The following is a 22,371-nucleotide window of genomic DNA, read 5'->3' as shown; positions in this document are numbered from 1 at the left end:
GTAATGGGCCGATAATAAATGCCGGTAATGGGCCGATACTAAATGCCGGTAATGGGCCGATAATAAATGCCGGTAATGGGCCGATACTAAATGCCGGTAATGGGCCGATACTAAATGCCGGTAATGGGCCGATACTAAATGCCGGTAATGGGCCGATACTAAATGCCGGTAATGGGCCGATACTAAATGCCGGTAATGGGCCGATACTAAATGCCGGTAATGGGCCGATACTAAATGCCGGTAATGGGCCGATACTAAATGCCGGTAATGGGCCGATAATAAATGCCGGTAATGGGCCGATACTAAATGCCGGTAATGGGCCGATAATAAATGCCGGTAATGGGCCGATACTAAATGCCGGTAATGGGCCGATAATAAATGCCGGTAATGGGCCGATACTAAATGCCGGTAATGGGCCGATAATAAATGCCGGTAATGGGCCGATACTAAATGCCGGTAATGGGCCGATAATAAATGCCGGTAATGGGCCGATACTAAATGCCGGTAATGGGCCGATACTAAATGCCGGTAATGGGCCGATACTAAATGCCGGTAATGGGCCGATACTAAGTGCCGGTAATGGGCCGATACTAAATGCCGGTAATGGGCCGATAATAAATGCCGGTAATGGGCCGATACTAAATGCCGGTAATGGGCCGATAATAAATGCCGGTAATGGGCCGATACTAAATGCCGGTAATGGGCCGATAATAAATGCCGGTAATGGGCCGATAATAAATGCCGGTAATGGGCCGATAATAAATGCCGGTAATGGGCCGATAATAAATGCCGGTAATGGGCCGATAATAAATGCCGGTAATGGGACGATAATAAATGCCGGTAATGGGCCGGGGTTATCATTTGGATATTGAGCCCTCTATGGGCTATTAGAAAACGTCAATGATCGGCCGTTAGTTGTCATCCTTTGCCCGGCGATTGGCCATCCAAGGGCCTGTTTTCAAACTTTGTATGGGGAATTATTAATATCACTCGACTTGAAAAAAAAAAATAAATAAATAAAAGAATAACTCCACCCCAACTTTTCACCTTTACCAACCCCTACCCCAACTTCTTCTTCATATTCTTCTTCTTCCTCTTTCTTTTCCGCGTTGTGTTTACACTTCCCTTATTATTTTCATTTCAATTCTCATTCTAATATCTTCGACAAGGAAACATTTTTATTTCATAAAAAGAAAAAGAAATGAGAAATGTTTAATTGATCATTGAAGTTGAATTTTATAAAATAACAGATTCCCATGTTCTCAACCCTTTTCAAAGTTTGTTTGCATTTTAATTTATTTTCATTTCAACTTGTTCGTACACTTTCGACGGAGGCTATATCTTTCCTTACAAATAGAAAGGGATCATAATATCTCAAGATTCATAAAAAAAAAAAAAAAAATAATAATTACCATACGTGTTCCATCGACTGGTGTAAGTACCTCAAAACTAAGGCACTGAAGCAAAAATACAAGCATCCTCCGGCACTTTCTAAAGATGTACAGAAAGTGCTAAAGCCTATTTATGAGGATCTGACTAAGACAGAACTGCTGGAAAGATGTTTAGGTAGACATACGCAGAATAATAATGAAAGCTTTAATAACTGGATATGGAACATGGCACCTAAACACCTGTTTAACGGCAAAAAAGTTGTTGAAATTGCGTGCAAAGTTTCAGCATGTATCTTTAACGAAGGATTTCAAACAGTGATGAAGATAATGGAAACGATGGGCATGAAACTTGGGCCAGGAGCGATCGACTTTGCTAAAAGACGCGACGACCGACGTATCGAATCTGCGAACCGTCGAAGCTCTGAGTGCTCAAAAGATGCCAGATCAAAGTGGAAGAAGGCAAGACTGGAAGAAATTGAAGAATATGAACAAGAAGAAGGTCTATTGTACGGTCCAGGCATCGCAGATTAAGTTTAGGTAAGAATTTTTAACGATTTTGAGTAGAAAAAAACTTTAAACGCGTTTATCTCGAAACTATGTTTTGAAATACTAGCTCCATCGTATCTCACGAACCAGTAAACCGATTCTTATAAAATTTAATCCACATATTCTACACATGAGCTGTAACAAAGTGACGGAGAGTTTTTTCTTATATTTTAATTTTTACTATTTATTTTTAGTCAAAAACAATAAAAAAAAGGTCAAAATTACGTTTTTTTGTAATTTGTCCACCATTTTTTTATTTATTGATAAAATTTTTATATAAAACTGTCACTTTGTAGCTGAAGTCATACAGAATATAAAACCATTTTACTTTCATGTTTCAGGTAAGCCATTCTCAAGTTCTGATGGAGCTACCAAAGCACTAAAGTTCTAAGGTGTTTTTTTATACTACTGTTTTTGCAATAAAAAATTAATTAAAATGAAAAAATAAAAATTCATTTATATAGTTTAAGACTCAATTTAACAAACCTAACAACTTTTAGATCGATATCATTTATAGTTTTCTTGGAAAAAATTCGCGAAAATAGCCTTTTTTTTTAGGTGCTCAGAGTAGAAGGTCCCCTTAAGGTTCAATTTTTATCATCATATATAAAAACATTACGTCTGTAGTAATGCAAACCTCCAGACACACTTGAAAATATTGCTTGCGAGCGCTTTCTATTGGGACGGAATTTTTTTCTGCCCAAAAAATAGGCAACCTGTAATTCATGTGTGTATAAGCTGTTTGGGCTTAAAAAGAAATCCGTCCCAATAGATGGCATTCGCAAGCAACATTTTCAAAGTATGTCTGACCTACAGGCGCGTATTTGTATAATTATTAAATAAATGGCAAAAATTACAATATTACTAAGTAAACATTGATCTATCTCAAGAAAAAAAAAAAAAGAAATGGTAACACAAAGGATAAACTTTAAAATGAAAATCATCCAAGCTTAGTGACCGAACTATCGATTTAAAAACATCTGGCGCGAGTATTCCTTGGAGATCCGATAAAGGATCACACGGTAAACGAGACTAAGTGGCCAGAAGATAAATTGAGAATAATACCTCCCACCCTATCCTCCTCCTCCTACACTCACGTACGTGCCACGTGCCGTTTTTACGAGATACGCCTTTCCCAAAACCCTTCGTTCATGTAACATCTGCTTCTCGTACAGATTATTCTCGGATATTTTTCTTCTTTCATCTCTGGATATTACACGTGAAAATTTTCTAATGGAAAACCAAAAAAAAAATACATAAATAAATAAATAAAGAAACAAACGAACAAACGAACAATAACAACTAACAACAACGAAACTAGAATAAAAAATAAAAATCCTGTGTGAATGAATACATGTTTATTTATACATATATGTTTAAAGATATAATAAAATTGGTGGTAAAAAGTGAACGTATCGATACCGAACGATTTCATCGTCGTAGCAAAATGCCGATTTGATAGTTTGTACGACATGTAAAAGGTTGACGTGCAATGGATATCAATCTAGGTACAGGTGGTCAAAATATCCAACGGAACAAGTTAGCAAGAATTTATACATCCGACTGCCAGTGGTATTGTTTTATCTTCTATTGGCTCGAATCCGTTCTCTCTTTTTCTCTCTCTCTCTCTCTCTCTCTTTCGCACTATAGGAATATTTTTTCTCCCTTTTCGCGTTTCATAGCAGTCCCCATCCACCCTTCACCCCTCTACCGAACGTACCCTCTTCCTCGCCTTCGCCTACATTTTTTTATTTTATTTTTTTTTTTTATGACCATACAACGGCAAGTATTTATTCATGATGACAATGCATACCACAATGCTTTTCCGTTCTCGCGTAATCAACCGTTTCGTCGTGGCTCAGAGAGAACCAATGTCATTCTAATTTTAAAAATAAACAAACAAAGAAATAGAAAAATAAAAAAGAAATATTTAAAAAAAAAAAATCAAATAAACATGAAATATACAATATAATACTTGGTTTAATCCAAAGTTGTATTGTACAATTTGAAAGTTAAATAACATTTGTCGTTTCTTTAGAATTCATGAAAAGAATAAGAACAAAAAAAAAAAATAAAAAAAAATAAAATAAATAATGGTAGGGTATAATTTAAAATGGAAAGTTGAAAAAAAAAAAACATATGGAAATATTCGAAATTTTGTTGAAGTATTAGAACGATATGTGTGGCATTAGCGAAATCGTAATTGAAATATTAATTTATGACGCATAACGAGCGGGCTAGTAATTAACACGCTCTGTAACCTCGTGTCAGCGAATGCGCAATGCATGCATTACTGCGACATAGCCGCATTACATAAATACTCGGCTTTCCTCTGCTCCGAGCCAGATCATAATGGGCAAAGTGTACAATTCGGCCATTATCCTCTCACGATACCCACCCTCTCTCTCTTTCTCTCTCTCTCTCTCTCTCTCACTCACTCTCTATCCCCATTCACACAGAAAATCCACGAACGTATAGGATCTCCCTTATTCTCTCACCCTCTCCCCATTCCGTTTTCAACCACTATCACGTGTTAAACTATTCGTGAAATGTTTGAACCTTTCTATAACAACGCATTTTCATACTTTCACCATCTTCTTCTTTTAAGTTTATCATTATTATTATCATCATTATCATCATTGTTATCCTTGTTATGTATCCTCTTATTAAAAGCATTATTTTTTATTAAAAAAAAAAAAAACATATCTTCTTTGTATTCTTTTATATCTCTCACAAAGAAACAGGATACAACGCGTTAACCTTTTATCCAACCCGACGTTAAATTATGATAAGGTTTATAGCAAAAGGAAATGATTAAAATAACAATAATAATAATAATAATAATATAATTTTTATCACCCCCTTTTTTTCCGACACAATTTTAATCACGTACAACGAGTTACGATAATTGTCAAAAGCTTGTTAAAGAAGAAAGAGAGAGAGAGAAAGAAGAAAAATAAAAAAAGATATTATTTCGACGTAATAAAGTCAATCAAATTCGTTCACGTGTACTGTCATTTATCTATAATTCGATTAGTATATTCAAAATTGCCAATACAAATTTAATCAAAATTCAAATGAAAAGTTTCATTTGTGATTTCAACCTTTTGTCATACTGTTCCATATTCGAAATAAGACTGATGTTTTAATTTATGTTTATATATATACATAAACGATATTAATTGAATTTTCAAAAACATTGTTTTGTTACGTATGCATAAACTAACAAAACAAATTCCGATGAGTTTAGTTAAACGAATAAATGAACGAATGAACGAACATTTATTGGCATCCAAAAGTCCTTTTAACAGAGAGATCATGTTTCAGTAACAGATCGAACATTATGATGGATCACTCTACAAGGTTCTACCGCATTCAGTAAGGAATCCCACAGATACCAAAAGCAAATTTGATGTCCCGTTAATAAACTCGTTGTTGGTCCAAACCCGATTTCAGTTTCGATCCTTCCTTTATCAAACTACACACAGCATCAACATCATATCATGCTAATTATAATTAATGAGATCCTAGGAAATTCGATTTTCCTTTATACCCTTCCCCCTTTTTCCATCATTTTCACTTATTACCTTTATACATCGTATTTTTTATTTATAATAATAAAATGAAAAGAAAAAAAGAACAATAATTACGTTTAACTCTTTGTGACACAGTGGGATTAAAAGTGTCCTACCTTTTTGATACACCGTAATGCATGGTGGGACGTTTTTGGTCTCAACTCGAAATATTATTGCAATAACTACACATGCTCATAAGTTTATAATTCGTCTTATTTACGCAAATCAATTGGTTATTAACTCTATTGCAATTGGTTATTAATTCTTTTTTTTTATGTAAAAAATACCTTTATTAATAAAAAATATATTAATTTTGTTTCATTTAAAACGTAATCAAATTTCTATGCAACATAGGACTATTTTATTATCTGAAATTCTGTGCCGCATAGAGTTAAATAAATAATATGATAAAGTAAATCTAAAAAAGAATAACGTACGAATACTATTATTATTAATTTTGGATGAAAACTTAAACGTAAGTAAGAAAATAAATGATGAATGTTCTTAGATGGTATCATTAATAATCTGATTTTCTTAGGATTCTTCTATCAGAGGAAAAATTTCTCTGAAAACATATATATAACATATATATATATATTTACCTCTACCTTTACGAGATTAAACGTTAAATTTAATGATACGAATTGTTAGAAAAGAAGCAAATAAATGATCGTCATCTGTGTTGAAAAAAAAAAAAACATGCTTGATAAAATCCGAGATATTTTTCTTTTTTTTTTCTTTCTTCTGTTGATAAAAATCCATAGTAAAATATTCACCGATAATACAGATCTACGAAACTACAGTCGATCGAATGTGATAGGAATCATGTGCGTTTGGAAGCGTCTATTCTTTCACTGAACCGATCGCGTTCATTGCGAGCCATCGATTCGATGAAATTTTATATCGGTCCGAAGGGTACAATAAGAATGCAGGAAATTTGAGTTCTGCAATATATACATATATCGCGAAACGAACGAAATTTTTCGATTAAAACAAAAAAAGAATATATAATAAACGCGAATATATATATATAGTAGAAATAAAAAAAAATAAAAAAGTATAAAATAAAATTTCCAATGGAGAAACAAGAAGAAGAAAAAAATAAAGAAAACTCTTTATAGGAAACCGTATATATATATATATATATATACAAAATTTTCTACAAAATATAAACTTATATTAACGAATGAAAATTTATGTTTAAAATCCTATCGAGCAATGACAGATATCCATTTATCATCTGACTTGTAACACGAAATAAATTTTGATAAATACGAGAAACGTAGGTGGTGTATCGAATCGTACAAAAAGCAATAGCAGTACACGAGTCGTTAATAACAAAGCTTCCAAACGTACCTAAAAGAAGAAAAAAGAAATAAACACTAACGCCAACGTGGACACCAACACGTATACACGTATACACACACCTACGTAAAACCAGTCAAACGCAAATGTAATAAAAAGAATGATAGACGCGTGAAAAAAATGCATTTTTTCTTTCCATTTCTTTTTTCTTCTTTTTTTTTTTTTAGTTTTTTGTTTTTTGTTTTTTGTTTTTTGTTTTTCGTCCTTTTCCCTATTTTTTCTTTTTTTTTATTTATTTTTTTTCTTTTATTTTTTATTTCGATGAATTCACGCTACGTCGAAACTGTGAAAAGATATAGCGAGAGACCGAAGGGGGCGCGGCGCGTTCGTGCAAAAAATTTTTCCAATTTCGAGCTCTCCCACACACTGTTTTTTACCCCTTGTCATTCAAAGTGGAAGAAAGATGGTGGGATAGAGAAATTTGTGGAGGATAGTTATTTTTTGTTTTTTTCTTTTTTTTTTTTTTCGTCGACGAGAAGGAAAAAAAACATTCGTGTCCCAAAGTCTCTCTCTCTCTCTCTCTCTTGTACCCCAAGCTTAATCAAACAACATCAATCGACGACATTTTAATTGATTAAATTTGTACGGTAAACATCAAGAGAGGAGAAAAAAAAAAAGAAAAACCATTCAGACCTGGTAATCGAAAACATCGGACAGTTAATTTCAAAGATTTATTTTACGAAGTAACAACCCCTATAGAACTCACTATGGTATATATTTTTATTGTTTATTTTTTAGTATATTTATGATATATTTATTTCAAAAATACAAGTCTCGTTTTGAGTATCATTATTTTGATAAGCCTATAGTTTCTTCAAAGCTATGACACTACTATCACATGACCATGCTTACTATATTTTTATGGTTCATTTTTTGATATATTTTTGGTATATCTTTTATTTATGGTATATTTTTTTTTTAAATTACAAGTCTTATTTTGAGTTTCAGTATTTTAATAAGCCTATAGTTTCCCCAAGGCTATGACACTGCTATCACATGACTATGCTTACTGCTGCAAGTCTCTGATCGACGTACAAAGGGTCAGTCTATATTGACCAACTTCCACTAACGGATGTAATGCGTACCAGGTAGATAGAAAGAGATAGATAGAGAAGCTGTGAATCCGATTGGATTCACAGTCGAACGCGTGATGAGGATCGAATCGAAAGACCCCAATGGGACCACGACTCGCACGATCGCTTCCGAACCTCTATCGTCTGACCCTTCCTTTCCCTTCCCTTCCCTTCTCCTTGTTCTCATTCTCTTTCTCTTTCTCTTTTCAACTCGTTCCCTTTTCACTTCACTTCTCTTCTAGCCAACTAGTGTCTCTATCCTATGTTTCGAATCCTCGTGGCTTTCGTTAATCACAACTTTGGCGCCTCCAAACTAAACACCCTATATATGTATATATGTTGTTGAAGATAACTTTCCAAAACTCTTGATACTAATTTCCTTTGCTCGTTCATTGATACGAAACATCGCTAAAGTTTCTCTTTCGATTATCATCACGTCAAAGAGATAACAAGAGTGAGTGAGTGTGAGAGAGAAAGAAAGAGGGATAGATAGACATTTTTCTTTCAGTTTGTTTTTTTTTTTTTATAATTATTTCAATTGTAACATTTTCAATTTGAGAGTAGTCGGTGTTACGACAAAATAATTCACAATTTAATAAAAAAAAGGGATATACTTTTTTTCTTTCTATTTTATATTTAAACAGTTATTTCCTCACTCACCAGATGTACGTGTTAGGTTTAGTTTTTTATTTTTATATCGTTCAAAAATTTATTACAAAACAAAGAAAAAATTATATATATAATATTATTAATATTAGTATATATATATATATATTGGGTTGACAATTAAGTTATTGCGGATTTTAAATAAAAATGAAAATTCCAAATTTTTGCTTACAAATATAAGTTAATTCTATTATGTACTGTCATAATGCCACGTTCATAAAATTTATGATCTTTGCTATCAAAAAACTGAATTAGGTGTAAAACAAAATTTGCAATGACTTAGTTGCCAACCCAATATATATATTTATATTTTTTTGTTTTGTTTTATTTTAATACCGTGCATTTTTTTAAAATCGTTTAAAAATAAAATACATAATTAATAGGAAAGCTATTAGAATAACAATGTAATAATAATTAACATTTGGATAAACACAATGAGACAGAAGGTGAGAGTTGTTGGAGAAAAGAAAGAAGAAGAAGAAGAAGAAGAAGAATAGAAGAAGAAGAGGCTTCTATTAAAATTCATGCTACCTTTGTAACGTTAAGAACTTAATCCCGCTAAATAAACTTTCCGTTCGACAAACTCTACTGCTCGAACGGCTTCGTAATCCGTAGACCCGGTGGTACTTTGCCTTGCTCGATTTATCAACGTCAATGTTCCTTCCGGTAGCTACTTGGTGCTACGAGAAATAAGGACAAAAGGGTTGTTGGAAAAAGGAGGGGGAATATGGAGGTATACTTGGTAAAATTCCTCCTAATTATTAACAGTACATTGTGTCACAAATTCTTTTACTTCGAGTTACTAAACAAAATTTTCTTTTCTTTTGAAAGAGATATAGTTATCGATACTTCCTGTCCAGTTCATTCATAAAACTTCCCATATAAAATTGATCCACATGTGTATGTATGTGTGTTTATCGAATAAATACATACAATTGTATTTTATTTTCAACCAACTCGTTTCCATAACTTTTCATACAAAAGTTCCAATTGATACTATATATATATATATTTATATACTGTACAATAGGTAATATATTATATTTGATTTGATTTAATATGATTTTATTATAATATATTTTATTTGTAACACACAGACAAAATTGTGGACAAATTTTCTCAAGAGTTATCCCTTTGATATACTATATGCATAACTATACGTATTCATGTTTTACGATGGTTCGTAGGAGTTTTGCACGAGTGAGCACACCAACCAACAGTGCGAAGTACCTACCCAACTTCAAAGTAAAATTCATTTTTCTGGGATTTGGTAGTAGAGAGTCGCGATTAATCTCCCAAGCCCGGCACAGTACCAAGCCTCGAAATTGAATTTCCTGAAACTCACGGATATATACGAATATATAGGCTACTCTTTTTCTCTCTCACGTATACACACATATGTATATATGTACACACACGGCCACAACGTTTTCTCTACTTTTTTATTTTCTCCCTCTCTCTCTCTCTCTCTCTCTCACACACACACGTTCTCTTTTCCTCCCATGCATGCACACACGAATTTTTATGGTACCCACTCGATTTACCGCAAAACGACTGTTTTCTTTTGCTTTCCATGCCTTTCCCTATTTTGTGAGCATTGCGAATCACCACGCGAAACCCCAACAATCGATCTTTTCAAATGTTGCTTAACCCTCTCCATTGAAAGAAAATTTCTTTTATTTTTTTTTTCTTCTTTGGTGAATAGAAAAAAAAACAGGGGTAGAGAGATGGAGGAGGGTAAAAAAAAAAACTGTCCTTCTTTTGTATTTTTTTCATTCGCAACGGCTATTCTGTTTCTTCACGGACCATGGTAGTAGAAAATTTCTATCTGACATACGAGTGAACAACATACTCGATCCCTGATCGTTGCCGTATCACTATAGTTATATGCGTTCACAGTTGCCAGCTGTCGTTTCGGGCCTGTTGTCGTGCTCGTCACGTCACCACTGCATGTTTCCGCGATAAATCTAGCGTGGCTGAATCTTCTACGTTATTACTTCGCCTTTTCTAAACTCTTTCCAACCAATCTTCCCACCCATACCCATTGGCACATCCCCTGAGCTTTTATTATGAAAAAAAAAAAAAAGAAGGAAAAGAAAAAAATACCCAACTCTTTTTTTCGATAGGCAAATAGAATCGGATCTGAACGATAAGGATTGATTTAAAAAAAAAAAAAAAAAAATCAAAAAACTAAAAACACTTATGCAAACTAATAAAAATAATAAAATAAATTACAAACGAAAAAGATTGTACGATTGGTTTGAATTTTATGGAGGAGGGGTGGGGCAGAAAGTAATAAATTTTTTGTTTAGCTATTATTTTGCTTTTTTTCGATAGGCAAATAGAATCGGATCCGAAAGATAACAATTGATTTAAAAAACAAACCAAAAACACTTATGCAACCTAATAAAAATAATAAAAATAATAAAATAAATTACAAACGAAAAAGATTGTACGATTGGTATGAATTTTATAGAGGAAAAGTAATAAATTTTATTTTGTCAGCTATTATTTTTCACGTACCGATAAAAAAAAGTGTATAATACAAATTAATAATTATTAAACGTTATACGATAATATTAATACGATAAAAAATATTTGAGAAAAGATTAAACAAATTCCGTCTCAAATGTGTGTTATAATATATCGTCGAAAGCTTATATATTCACAACTTAAAACTCGTAGTGTAAAGTTCACAGATAGTATTATAGTAATAGTAGTAGTAGTAGTAGTCCCATCGGCAATGTCAACGCTTCACCCTCGTGGCAACTTCTAATACGACAAAGTCCTCGCAATACGAGAGGAAAAGACTCCTGGGATAAAGAGAATACCCCTACTTGATCCTTTTCTTTATTTAAAGGTGTTTAGAGATTTTCAGACACTCGACTGAATGACTTTTGTCGTTTGGAAAAACTATTCCCTAAGACTATGGAATACTGAAAGAAAGAAATAAAGCAAAAAAAGAAAAATCAAAAACGTAAGTTTCTAGAAAATATATAAGATCAATGTCTATACACCTGTATATATATATAATAATAATAATTTTGAAATAAGGTAAAACAAAAGAAAATCCCTCCCCAAGAAGGGCATTATATATATAAGTAGATATAATTCTCAGAGTAGTAGAAAACGCGTTATACCTAACTCCCTTATTCAAAATGAATGACTTTAACGCCTCGAGTGAAATTACTATCTGCGGTTGAGTCTGACAAACTTTCTCTCCCCAAGCAAGTTGGATAACAAGGTGAGGTCGTCAAACAATCGAAGTGCGAGCCCACAATGAAACCACGGGGATTGGCAACCGGTTGAATTGCTCTAGCTTTCGAGTTCCGCTCGATGGGACTCCGATAAGGCTTGGGTCAGCAGACTAAGACGTGCTTTAAAGCTTTAGATCTCGATCACTATCACGATCACGACTTGGTATTGCTGAAATTTCTACTTTACTTAAACTGCGTTATTGAAAAGAAAAAAGAAAAAAAAAGAACGAGAAGGAGAATGATAGAAAAAGTATTGGAAAGAAACAAAAGTATGAAAAGAATGGAACATGAAATTTTCAACTTTAAGGATAAATAAACTCTTTTCAACTAAATTTCAAAACGTTTGGAAAGAGCTTAGTTGCAATGTGCAACCATATAGTTCACTATTTACATACAAACATACGATTTGATTGTGTTAAAAAAGAACTTCACTTGTGTACCTCTTGAAAACAGCTTTAATAATCGTTTCTACTTTGTTCAATCCACTTCTCTATACGATTTGTTCAAATTTCCAAAATTATTATTACTCACAAATGCACTTTGATTCTAGAGTATATATAATGCATTATTTATATGTATACACATAAATATATTATCATAAAGTTTAACGTTATTCGGAAAAGATACATACATTTATAATATTATATTGAGATTAATATATTCGTCCAATATAATTTAACGTATACTACAAAATAAAGAAAACAAAATCAAAAATGATGGAAGTACATTTGTTGGATAAGCTATTACAGAAGATTACATGTCAGAGATGAGAGATAGGATATCAGTTAGTTAGGATAAGTAACATCGATGTGTTTTACTAATCCAAAGAGCTACTAATACTACTTGAAAGATTTCTCAAGTAATCACCTTTCCCTTTTAGATGTATATACCATATCCTCTCTCTCTCTCTCTTTCTCTCTCTCTCTCTCTTTCTCCCTACAGGGTAGGTTGATTCCTTTCCTGAAACTCTGCACTCAACGTAAGGGTAGTTACCGGTAGTACTTTTACCACCGACTCGAAAGTATCAAATTGCATGGAGGTAAGCGTTCGATGCACCACGGACTTTACATAAACCCGTACTTTGCGTTTCAATCTGCGGATTAAGTTGCGCTAAACTTTATGGAATGCTCGTATACTGATTCAGGAGTCTTAAACGGAAAGATCTTCCTCTCCGACCGCGGACAAATTTTACTACTCTTACTGAATCCCTCTCTTCTTATCAATGTACATTTAAAACCCTGTCTTATGGTTATTACCGAAAAAGAGAATTTAATTGATATTTAAACTTGTTTAATTTAATCCATTGACTGGCTGACATATTTAGAGCTTCTTGGCTTAAATTTTGAAAAATATAATAATATTGGGTTGTGCGTAAAGAAATTTCGTTTTTTCTTGACACAATAAAGGCATTAATTGAATGCAACCCGTGAGAGGTTAAATTTATCAAATTCGATTGTTTATGCCCACTTGAAAGGCCTAGGTTTCATTTCGAAACGAAAATTGTCTTTATTTTCACAATAGAAAAACTAAATTACTTTCCGAACAATCCAATATTAAGTTACTGATATAATATTGTTAACGGTGTGTGTGGTATTTAAAATAATTGATAATTAATATTTTTTTACACCATATAAATATTATATTCAACCTTTTTTAATAATTCTTAACGCAAATAACCATTTGTAATTAATCTAAAATTGCAACACACATTACGAGATATCTCGTAGTTGGCAGTCAATGGGTTAAATACAAAAAAAAAAAGAACAACCAAAAATAGACGAAGACGAAGAAACGTACATCGTGCATAAAAGATAATCGAGAGAGAGAGAGAGGGAAAAAGGATGAAAGAAAATCGTATTTAAGTTTTAAACACTTTTGACACTAGATATTATTAAACTTTTGATACTACTTCTCAACATCTTCAGATTACAATATAGTACACTTCTGACTAAATTCTAAAGACTTTAGAAGGAATTCGAAGAATGAACCTAGACATTGTATTACACGTCTCCCTCTCTCTCTCTCTCTCTCTCTTTTTCTTTCACGCACTTTCAGTACTTGAAACAAATTTATCAAGTTTATCGAATAGCGTTAGAATTTAAAGCGTTCGTTGAGAGAACAAACTCGCTGATACCAGTAAAACTGAACGAATATTTCTGTCCTTCGTTTATCGTGCCAGGATTGAGCTAGAAAGAGAGAGGGAGAGTGAGAGAGAGAGATAGAGAGAGATAGAGAGAGATAGAGAAAGAGAGGAAAGGGCAGTGTTCGTTCCATGCTGTTAAACACGCATACGATGCACTCGTACCAATGTAACACGTCCAATAATGTCGACAAAAGCAATGAATACCGTTTACCGTCTACCAAATTAAATGCGATACACTTCTGTATAACGTTATTCGACCGTATTGCTTGTATGTACACGCGAGCGAACCATTTCTCTTCTATCTATCTCTCTCTCTCTCTCTCTCTATTTCTCTTCCTACAACGTTTTCCTATTTTTACATAAATCTTATACTCGTATACAACACTTGCTTATAAGTATAAACTATCCGACAAGGAAAAACATAACAACGATCTATCCATCACGATCTTCCTTCTTTTTCTTTTTTTCTTTTTATGTTTTTTTTTTCTTTCTCTCCCTTAAAGTTACGAGCTCAGTACTACCACTACTAATATTACTACTACTACAACTGCTATTCGCTTACGAACTTTCTTTCTAGTCAGGCTAGATTTTATACCTCGCAGTAGCTTATGACTTTGGAAAAAAGAAAAAGAAGAGAAACAGAGAGAGAAAATGAGAGAATGTAAAAGTCGACGAGTTTCCTCGACGTAATCGCAAAAGCACGTGTTACATGACTTACAGTCATCGTCCACTCTCTTTTGTGTGTGATCTCAACCCTACGTGTACTTACATTATCTCACGCTATGCTATAAAATGACGGATCGTTTCGTAGCGAGGAGATAAAAATTTCAAGCACGCGTACCTGTGCACTATGACCGAGATTCGATATGGAATCTAAAATGAACAGAGAAATATTTCCTCTCTCTTTCTCTCTCTCTCTCTCTCTCTCTCTATTACTCTTTCACTCGCGTAGCAATATTTTTACGATTTTTTGTTTGAATTTCAAACTTTCAAACCGCGCGCATAGTTTTCATCGTATATTCATATCCACATGCATGTGTATATATATATATATATATTTATATTCTAACACGTTGATAAAATCCTTGAGAGGATCGTTAGACGTAATAACAGCAAGCTTGTACCCAAATCACCCAACGTTGGTCATTACTACAAATTATCAGCGTCACGTGTGCCATGGTTGTTTGCAATTTATCCCTCACTTCAACTCGAGGAAAATGGTAATTTAGAAAAATATTAAATAATTATTTGACATTACAAACTATAAATAAGACTAAATTCGTGAATTATGTGTTCGTAAAAGAAAAAAGGAAACAAATTGAACGTTCCAATTAAAATATTTAACGTACATTATGACGAAGTATACTTCATATTGACATAAGTCGTGAGAAAATAAGTACAATCGTAATGACCAAGTTCACTAAAAAAGCTTAAGCGTAGTGTTTTTGTTCAACACGTTGCTTGGATACTTACACACGAAACAAATGGAAGTAATGCTTATACATAATAGAAATATACCGTGTTTAATACGTAGGAAAGGGTTGAAAAGTTCTGAGTCTAGCATGTGAAAGGTTTTACGAAATACAATAACGCTATTATTGTTTTTCTCCCACCTTTAAAATATACCTTTAAAATTCGATACATCATAAGAACGTTAATTATGTTAGCGTGATAATGCTAAAGCCTAACATAACTCGTTGATTTGCATTCATTTCAAAATATCTTTAATTCATGCTTTCTCTGTCTCTTTGATTTTGTTTCATTTACATTTTTATCATATACACGACCATTCTAATCATCAAATTGAATTAATTAAATTTTTCTTTGAATAAAATCATTTGCTGGACGAGTGATTAAAGTTTACCTGGATTTACGGCGTAGCAGTGGTTCAGGAACGGCAGCCAACAGAGCAGCAGCACCGCTCTCTGCATCTTAAATGAGAAACGAAAATTCATTAGATTTATGAGAAACTATTAAATAAATATACATTTATTGTATATATATATATATCAAAACTTTTCCAAATAAACGTAAATTTGTGACTAAGTTTTAAATTATTCGATGAATACATTCAACAACAAGGAAGAAAAGTCGCTTTGACTTGAATACAAAAAAGTAATAAACATTTCTTAGATCCGTTAATATTATTATTTTATTTTATTTGTTCATTTTTAATTAAACGAAAACAATTGTTTATAAATTGATGTTAACGCTTGAGATATAATACACATGTGTACCAGTTAAAGTAATAATTAGCGGCGCCGGAGAGTGATCGACGTGAAAAGTAAGAGAACACACGATGATAATATCTCACGTCGTCTATCCTACTTTGTTATTACGTCATAAATAATTGACGAGCTTAACGGACACTGTTAATCATGTCGAAACCAACGGTGGATGAGAATAGCATGGAAACTCGAACGATCGGCAGAGTAACACCGACTCGTAGATGTTAGGATGTATAATCGAGTGTACGCGTGGTGAACACGTGTAGAGTAAGCCAATCCCTTTCTCCCTTTCCTATACACACACACACACATACACACACATGGATATAAACGTAGGTACTACAAGTTAGCCCGTTGGCCATCGGTGTCGAAAGCAAATGAACTCTCTCGTGCTTGCGTATAAGCCAAATGTGCTGAAGTTTGAATATACATATATATATATATATATGTATATCTATGATGTGTGTATGTGTATGCGCGTGGGTCGACAAGTCTCAGCTATGCCGAGTATTTCTGAAACTCCTGGTAGTCTTTAGTTCACGACCCTGCATCCAAAATCGCAGCTGTGATCATTTCAAACACGTATTGGAAATAACATTTCTTGGATATTACTCGATACCAAGAAAATTGGATCGATGGATCTGTAAATCCCTTGCTCCTCTACATCGTTTTGAAAAGAGAGTAAAATCCTAGATATATGTAAGTCAGTATATAACCTTGGATGAATACGTTCTCCCTTTTATATGATTACGTCTTTAAAGAGATTTCATCCTATGACTGCGTGATACGTACCGGAAAAGAAATAAGATGTATTATATTTTGATGGGATCAATGTCGTATAAGATAGTGGTAAAAGAAATGGGGAAAAAAAAAGAAATAAAAAGAAGTAAGGGGGAAGAAAAGAGTTCGTAACTTGCCCTGGAGCAATTGGAAAATCAGAAATTGCCACGAAACTTTCTCTCCCTTCTCATCCTTGGTATACGGGAAAAGTGCAATATCGTTGAGTGAATTTCTTTGCTATTGCAAAAAGAATCCAATTGTAAGAGATCTTTGGATGTATCCATGCGATCGATAGCTTCATTATCACTGATAGTAAGTATGTAACCGTAATAATAATGACGATTTCAAGTATTCAAGAGATAATACCACCTATTAGGAAGTCGTCGTTTAATTATAATGAGAGACTTTGTTGCAGGAATAGAAACAACAACCAATAATAGGAACAACGAACGAGTATTACACCCCCGCAACATTACGAATTCGAGACAATCGGCTTTTCCTAGTTGAAACAAGCACACGCAACGCGTGTAACACATACGCGTATTATATTCCTGTAAACGTATACAATATATATATATATATGTACATGCGTGTATGTATAAATGATTGTACGTTGTAGATTTGGGGGTACCAACATTCGACGTTGGTCGAGGTTTTGTTCCGCTAATAAATTTTCAGGAAAACAAAAGACAAATACTGTGGCAAATAGGGAATAACCCCTCACCCTGAACATACACGGATTTGCTATACTATTTCATTTCATTTTCCCATACAATGTGAAATGGTTCGAATGATTTTGCTATTATAGATCGATGATAGAGGATGATGATGATAATAGGTCAAAAGTACATAAACGTACGTTCACGGATCAACGATTGATCTGACGGAAATGAAATAATTGGTTTGAACTTTTGAGCAAACGAAAAATCATTTCTAATATTAATTGTTTATTTGATACAAATATATTATAGTAGACATTTAATAAGAAAGAAGAAAATATGTAGAAATGTTAGACGTTATCAAAAAAATATTACCAAGAAGACGTAAAGTAATAATAATAAGAAGAATAATAATATTAATAATAATAACCATATCGATATTCGTATCTCGATAACGCTTGAAAATTATATTAATCTCTTTTGGTATGTAAGCGAGAAAGAAAGAACTAGGCCGCCTTCCGTATTGCATGGCCAAAAAAGAGAATGAGAGAGAGAGAGAGAGAAAGAGAAAGAGAGAACGAGTTTGCAAAGGTCAAAAGTGCATGAATTGTTGCGAAGTGCTTGAGCCCTCCGCTTTCTCGCTGTGAACAGTACAATGCGATCGGTGACCCCGTTTCATTCCACCAAGCTGAAAACCACTGCCAGCTGTGCACGGCTTCGCGATTAAGTTTTTCTCTTCTCGACGCTTGCACACATACATACATACACACATGTACATCCTTCACCCCCATACAATCCCCCTACCCCCTTGAAAACTCTCAATGGAACTCGACGATGACGTATCGTTTTTCAAAAGTCCTCCTACATGTTACTCCCTAACACTCGCCGCAATATACGAATTTTTAACGCATCGATATGTCCTGTCAAATTGTTAATACGTTGCAACATAGTTATTGTTGTTATTGTTGTTGTTGCTGTTACTTTCCTTTGTTTTTTATTTTGTTTTTATTTTGCGTTTCATTTTTGATTTTTAATTTTTTTTTTCCCTAGTTAGAGAAAAAAGAAAAAAGCAAACGACCCCACACCCATCCTTGCCTCCTTCCCCACATCATGTATGACAGGTTGGCACAGAAATTTCTTTTATTCAAAAAAAAAAAAATATAAAAAAACTAATTTCATAGTCGTTGTAACATACGCATCAAAAACGTAGAACATTTTTATATTTTAATTAGCAACTATGTAAAAGCTTCTACTACGTCACACATTGTTACTTTAATTCTTTATTTCGAAAAGTCTGAAAGAAAACGAAAAAAAAAAAAACGAGAAATTCGTTTCGATTCGAAATGGAGAAAAGGAAAAAGAGAACAAGAGGCTAAATGTACACACCGATTTCATTGGCACCTTTCTCTCTCTCTCTTTCGGTCTCTTTTCCTTTTTTTGTCTCTCTCTTTTTCCTTTTCCCTCTCTTTGTCCAATTGTTACCTATCGAACCACGTTTCAACCTTTTCGTGGTCATTTATAGCTCGTACAACGTAGGAAAAGGAGTATTCAACAATTCGTACGCTTTTTTCAGTTCGAAATTGAGATGGCTTTTCGCAGATACTCGTTCGTGCAAGTAGAACGAGTCAATCTTTAGTCAGTCACTTCCCCATACGTATGAATTAACAATAAAGAAAAGCTAGTAAATTGAATTGAACTTTTTTTTCTTTTTATTTTCATCGATGTTAAAACATATTTAACATTATATTATTTAATTATTTTAATGTTTTTTTTTTTATCCTAAACTCATATAGATAGGTAATTAGAATAACTTACAAGGTAATATGATTAACGATAGCAACGAAATACATGAAATTTTGTTAGTACCATGTAACGGGGAATTCGCGAAGATTAATGAGAGATAGTACAAATTTTAAACGAGTTTGAAGGCTGCGGCTGCTGTTGCTGTTTTGTTGTTGTTGTGTTGTTGTTAGTAATAGTAATAGTAGTGGTAATGTTGATAGTGATGGTGATAGTATTAGTAGTAGTGGTGGTGATCAATTATTCCAACACGATATTTGAAAACTATCGGACAGCAATTTGGCTAAACCCCCTGTGGTATAGGTTAACTTGAAAATCATTAAAAATCATTCGAAAAATCCATAAGAGAGAGACAGAGAGAGAGAGATAATAATACTGGCATAAGCCATGAGAATTTAACGATAAATCCATCGACGAAATTTTCTACGACGGCTATTACGAGGCATCGAATAATAACGTTGGATACCTTATCGAGATCATTTAATCAGTATTTTCCGATAATCGAACGAACGAGTAAACGCGTATCCTCTCTTCCAGGGCTATCGCATCGAATCTCCTCCTATCCGTGCAGATTCAAAACGCCACTATAGCTTCGAGAACAACCTCCTGATAACATCGTTTACTCTCCTCCGCACTTACGAGAACCTCTCTCTTTCTCTCTTTTTTTATTTCTCTCTCTCTCTCTCCTTCTTTCACTTACACTCACACTCTCACTTGATCTCTCTCTCTCTCTCTCTCTCTCTCTTCGTACAACTTTGCGAAACAACAACAAGAACCAATATTCTTCACTTCCTGGGCAATTCTTTTCTAAGAAGGAAAAAGAAAATATAAAAAATAAGAGGAGAAAAAGAAGAACAAAAGAGAGAGGGAGAAAGAAAATAAGAGAAAACGTAACTTTGCTTCACTCTTTTTACTAGGCGCGCGGGGAAAAGTTTTTACCTTCGTTAAAACCTTCGAAACTAGTTTTACGAGAGAGAAAGAATAGAAGAAGAAGAAGAAGAAGAAGAAGAAGAAGAAGAAGAAGAAGAAGGGGGTAAACGATATATCACGATTAAAATTTTTCACTCTTACAGTTGAACGAACCCTTTTTCCAAAGCGTTCCTCTCGAGATTTCTGAAAGGGGTTAACAGAAACTAGAGTTTATTTCGAAGTAAAAATAAAAAAAAAAAAATCATCTATGATATTCTATATCGAAATATGAAAAACGATAGGTAGAAAATGACGAAGAAATAAGAAAGATGCTGAAATATTATTTTCAACGATAGATTGTTTACTTGTCAACCTAAAACTGTGTGTAGAAACGTCAGATAGGCCCAAAAAGCTTCAACATTTCAGTTCATTTTTCTTATTTCTCTCATACTTTTTTTTCCCTTACAGCTTTGTGTCGTTGGTTAAAGTAGAAAATGACAGGGTGTGTTAGAACCTTAAGAAATATTATATGACGTTTTCTTCTTCGTTGTCCAAAATGGCCACGAGCCAGTAGTAACAACCTTTCTATGACTCGGCTTACGAAGAAAAGAGCCTGTCCGATATTAAAACTTGCCATTCAACTGCTGATCTTGAAATAAGACGAGTGAAAATCTCTTTTCTTCTTTTCTTTTTCTTCTTTTTCTGGGATCACCACTCTCTTTACTTTACCCTTTTTAACTACATCAAACATGTATGCTTTAATATTATACTTCAAAGTCTACCTCGGAAAAGAAAAGAATAGAAAATCCTTTGAATATTCATGTTAAATATTACGAATTGGATATGAATAATTTTATAATGTATAAAAAAACAAAGAATTTTAATAGAAAATAGGCGTGAAAACGTATTAAACGTTTATTGTATAAATAAACATATTAAAATATAATATATATTATTTTCTATGTGTCTCTCTCTCTATCTCTCTTTCTCTTGTTCATCAATTAAATCCTCGTCTTTATATAATTTACCAGAACCACCTAGATTCGTTATTATTATTTTAATTAATGAAGCATTCTCAGCGTATTCGTTTCACGGCAACTTTCGATTTCATTTTTTTAATAAATATTTTCTCCTCATATAATATATATATATATATTACTTATGTATAATTTAATTCTCACGAGTCAGAACACGAGTTATTTTTTTTTTTATGATTACTTACTTAATTATCATTATGCATCCTCTTCTAAAAAAAAAAAAAAAGATAGAGAGAGAAAAGAAACATGTTAAAAATATGAAAAAACAAAATATTTATCGATTAACCCTTTGAGTGCTGATTACTTTTACCCAAAATGTTTTGTAAGAACAGAAAAATTAATTAATTAATTAATTAGATTCTAATAATAAATTATATTTAATAATTAAAGTTTTTATTTTTCAATCAAATTTAATTAATTAATATAAATATTAAAATACTTTACACATAAATATTAACAAATACGTATATACTTGGAACAATAAAGTTAGTAATTTTTAACAAACGCGTATATGCGTTCATAGTATTCAATGGATTAAATTATTATTAAAAAAAAAAAAAAAAAAACAAAAAAAAAGAAAAAAGGAGGAAAGATAAAACGAGTTTACATTTGATATTTGTCTCGATCTTTGATCTTTTCGTCAGTAGGATCATAGAGATTATAGAAGAAAGGTTTTGTTAATCTACGTGGGTATAAGAGAGATGGATAGATACTCGTTGCGTGTGCGGATCGATGGTTGAAAGGCTTTCATGAAGATGCCTTTACTCATAGAACCTCCATAGCGATTCATTGTCCCTCATACCATCCCTTGTTTCTCTCTCTCTCTCTCTCTCTCTCACACATACACACACATACAGATACACTGACTCACCATTCCTGTCTCTCTTGCTCTCGGTGTTTATACAGCCACGTGCCAGGATATTCTTCGACGCTTCCGGAACG

The 22,371-nt window shown here is 33.2% G+C and overlaps 1 protein-coding gene across 1 annotated transcript in view; it reads right to left on the bottom strand.

Annotated features, from left to right (window-relative positions):
- The window catches only part of Sol1 (CUB domain-containing protein Sol1), a 395,528-nt gene that overhangs the window by 327,256 nt on the left and 45,901 nt on the right, over nucleotides 1-22,371 (bottom strand). The window contains exon 3 of the mRNA XM_089179486.1: nucleotides 15,881-15,947. Within this exon, the coding sequence (XP_089035612.1) occupies nucleotides 15,881-15,947 (67 nt within the window). The remainder of the gene's footprint in view (nucleotides 1-15,880; nucleotides 15,948-22,371) is intronic.

This window comes from Polistes dominula, unplaced genomic scaffold (assembly GCF_049000335.1).
Source record: "Polistes dominula isolate Pdom_NZ unplaced genomic scaffold, Pdom_raw_medaka contig_27, whole genome shotgun sequence".
Lineage (NCBI taxonomy): Eukaryota > Metazoa > Arthropoda > Insecta > Hymenoptera > Vespidae > Polistes > Polistes dominula.
Note: the sequence above shows the minus strand (reverse complement) of the source record. Positions and strands in the feature narration are given on the sequence as shown.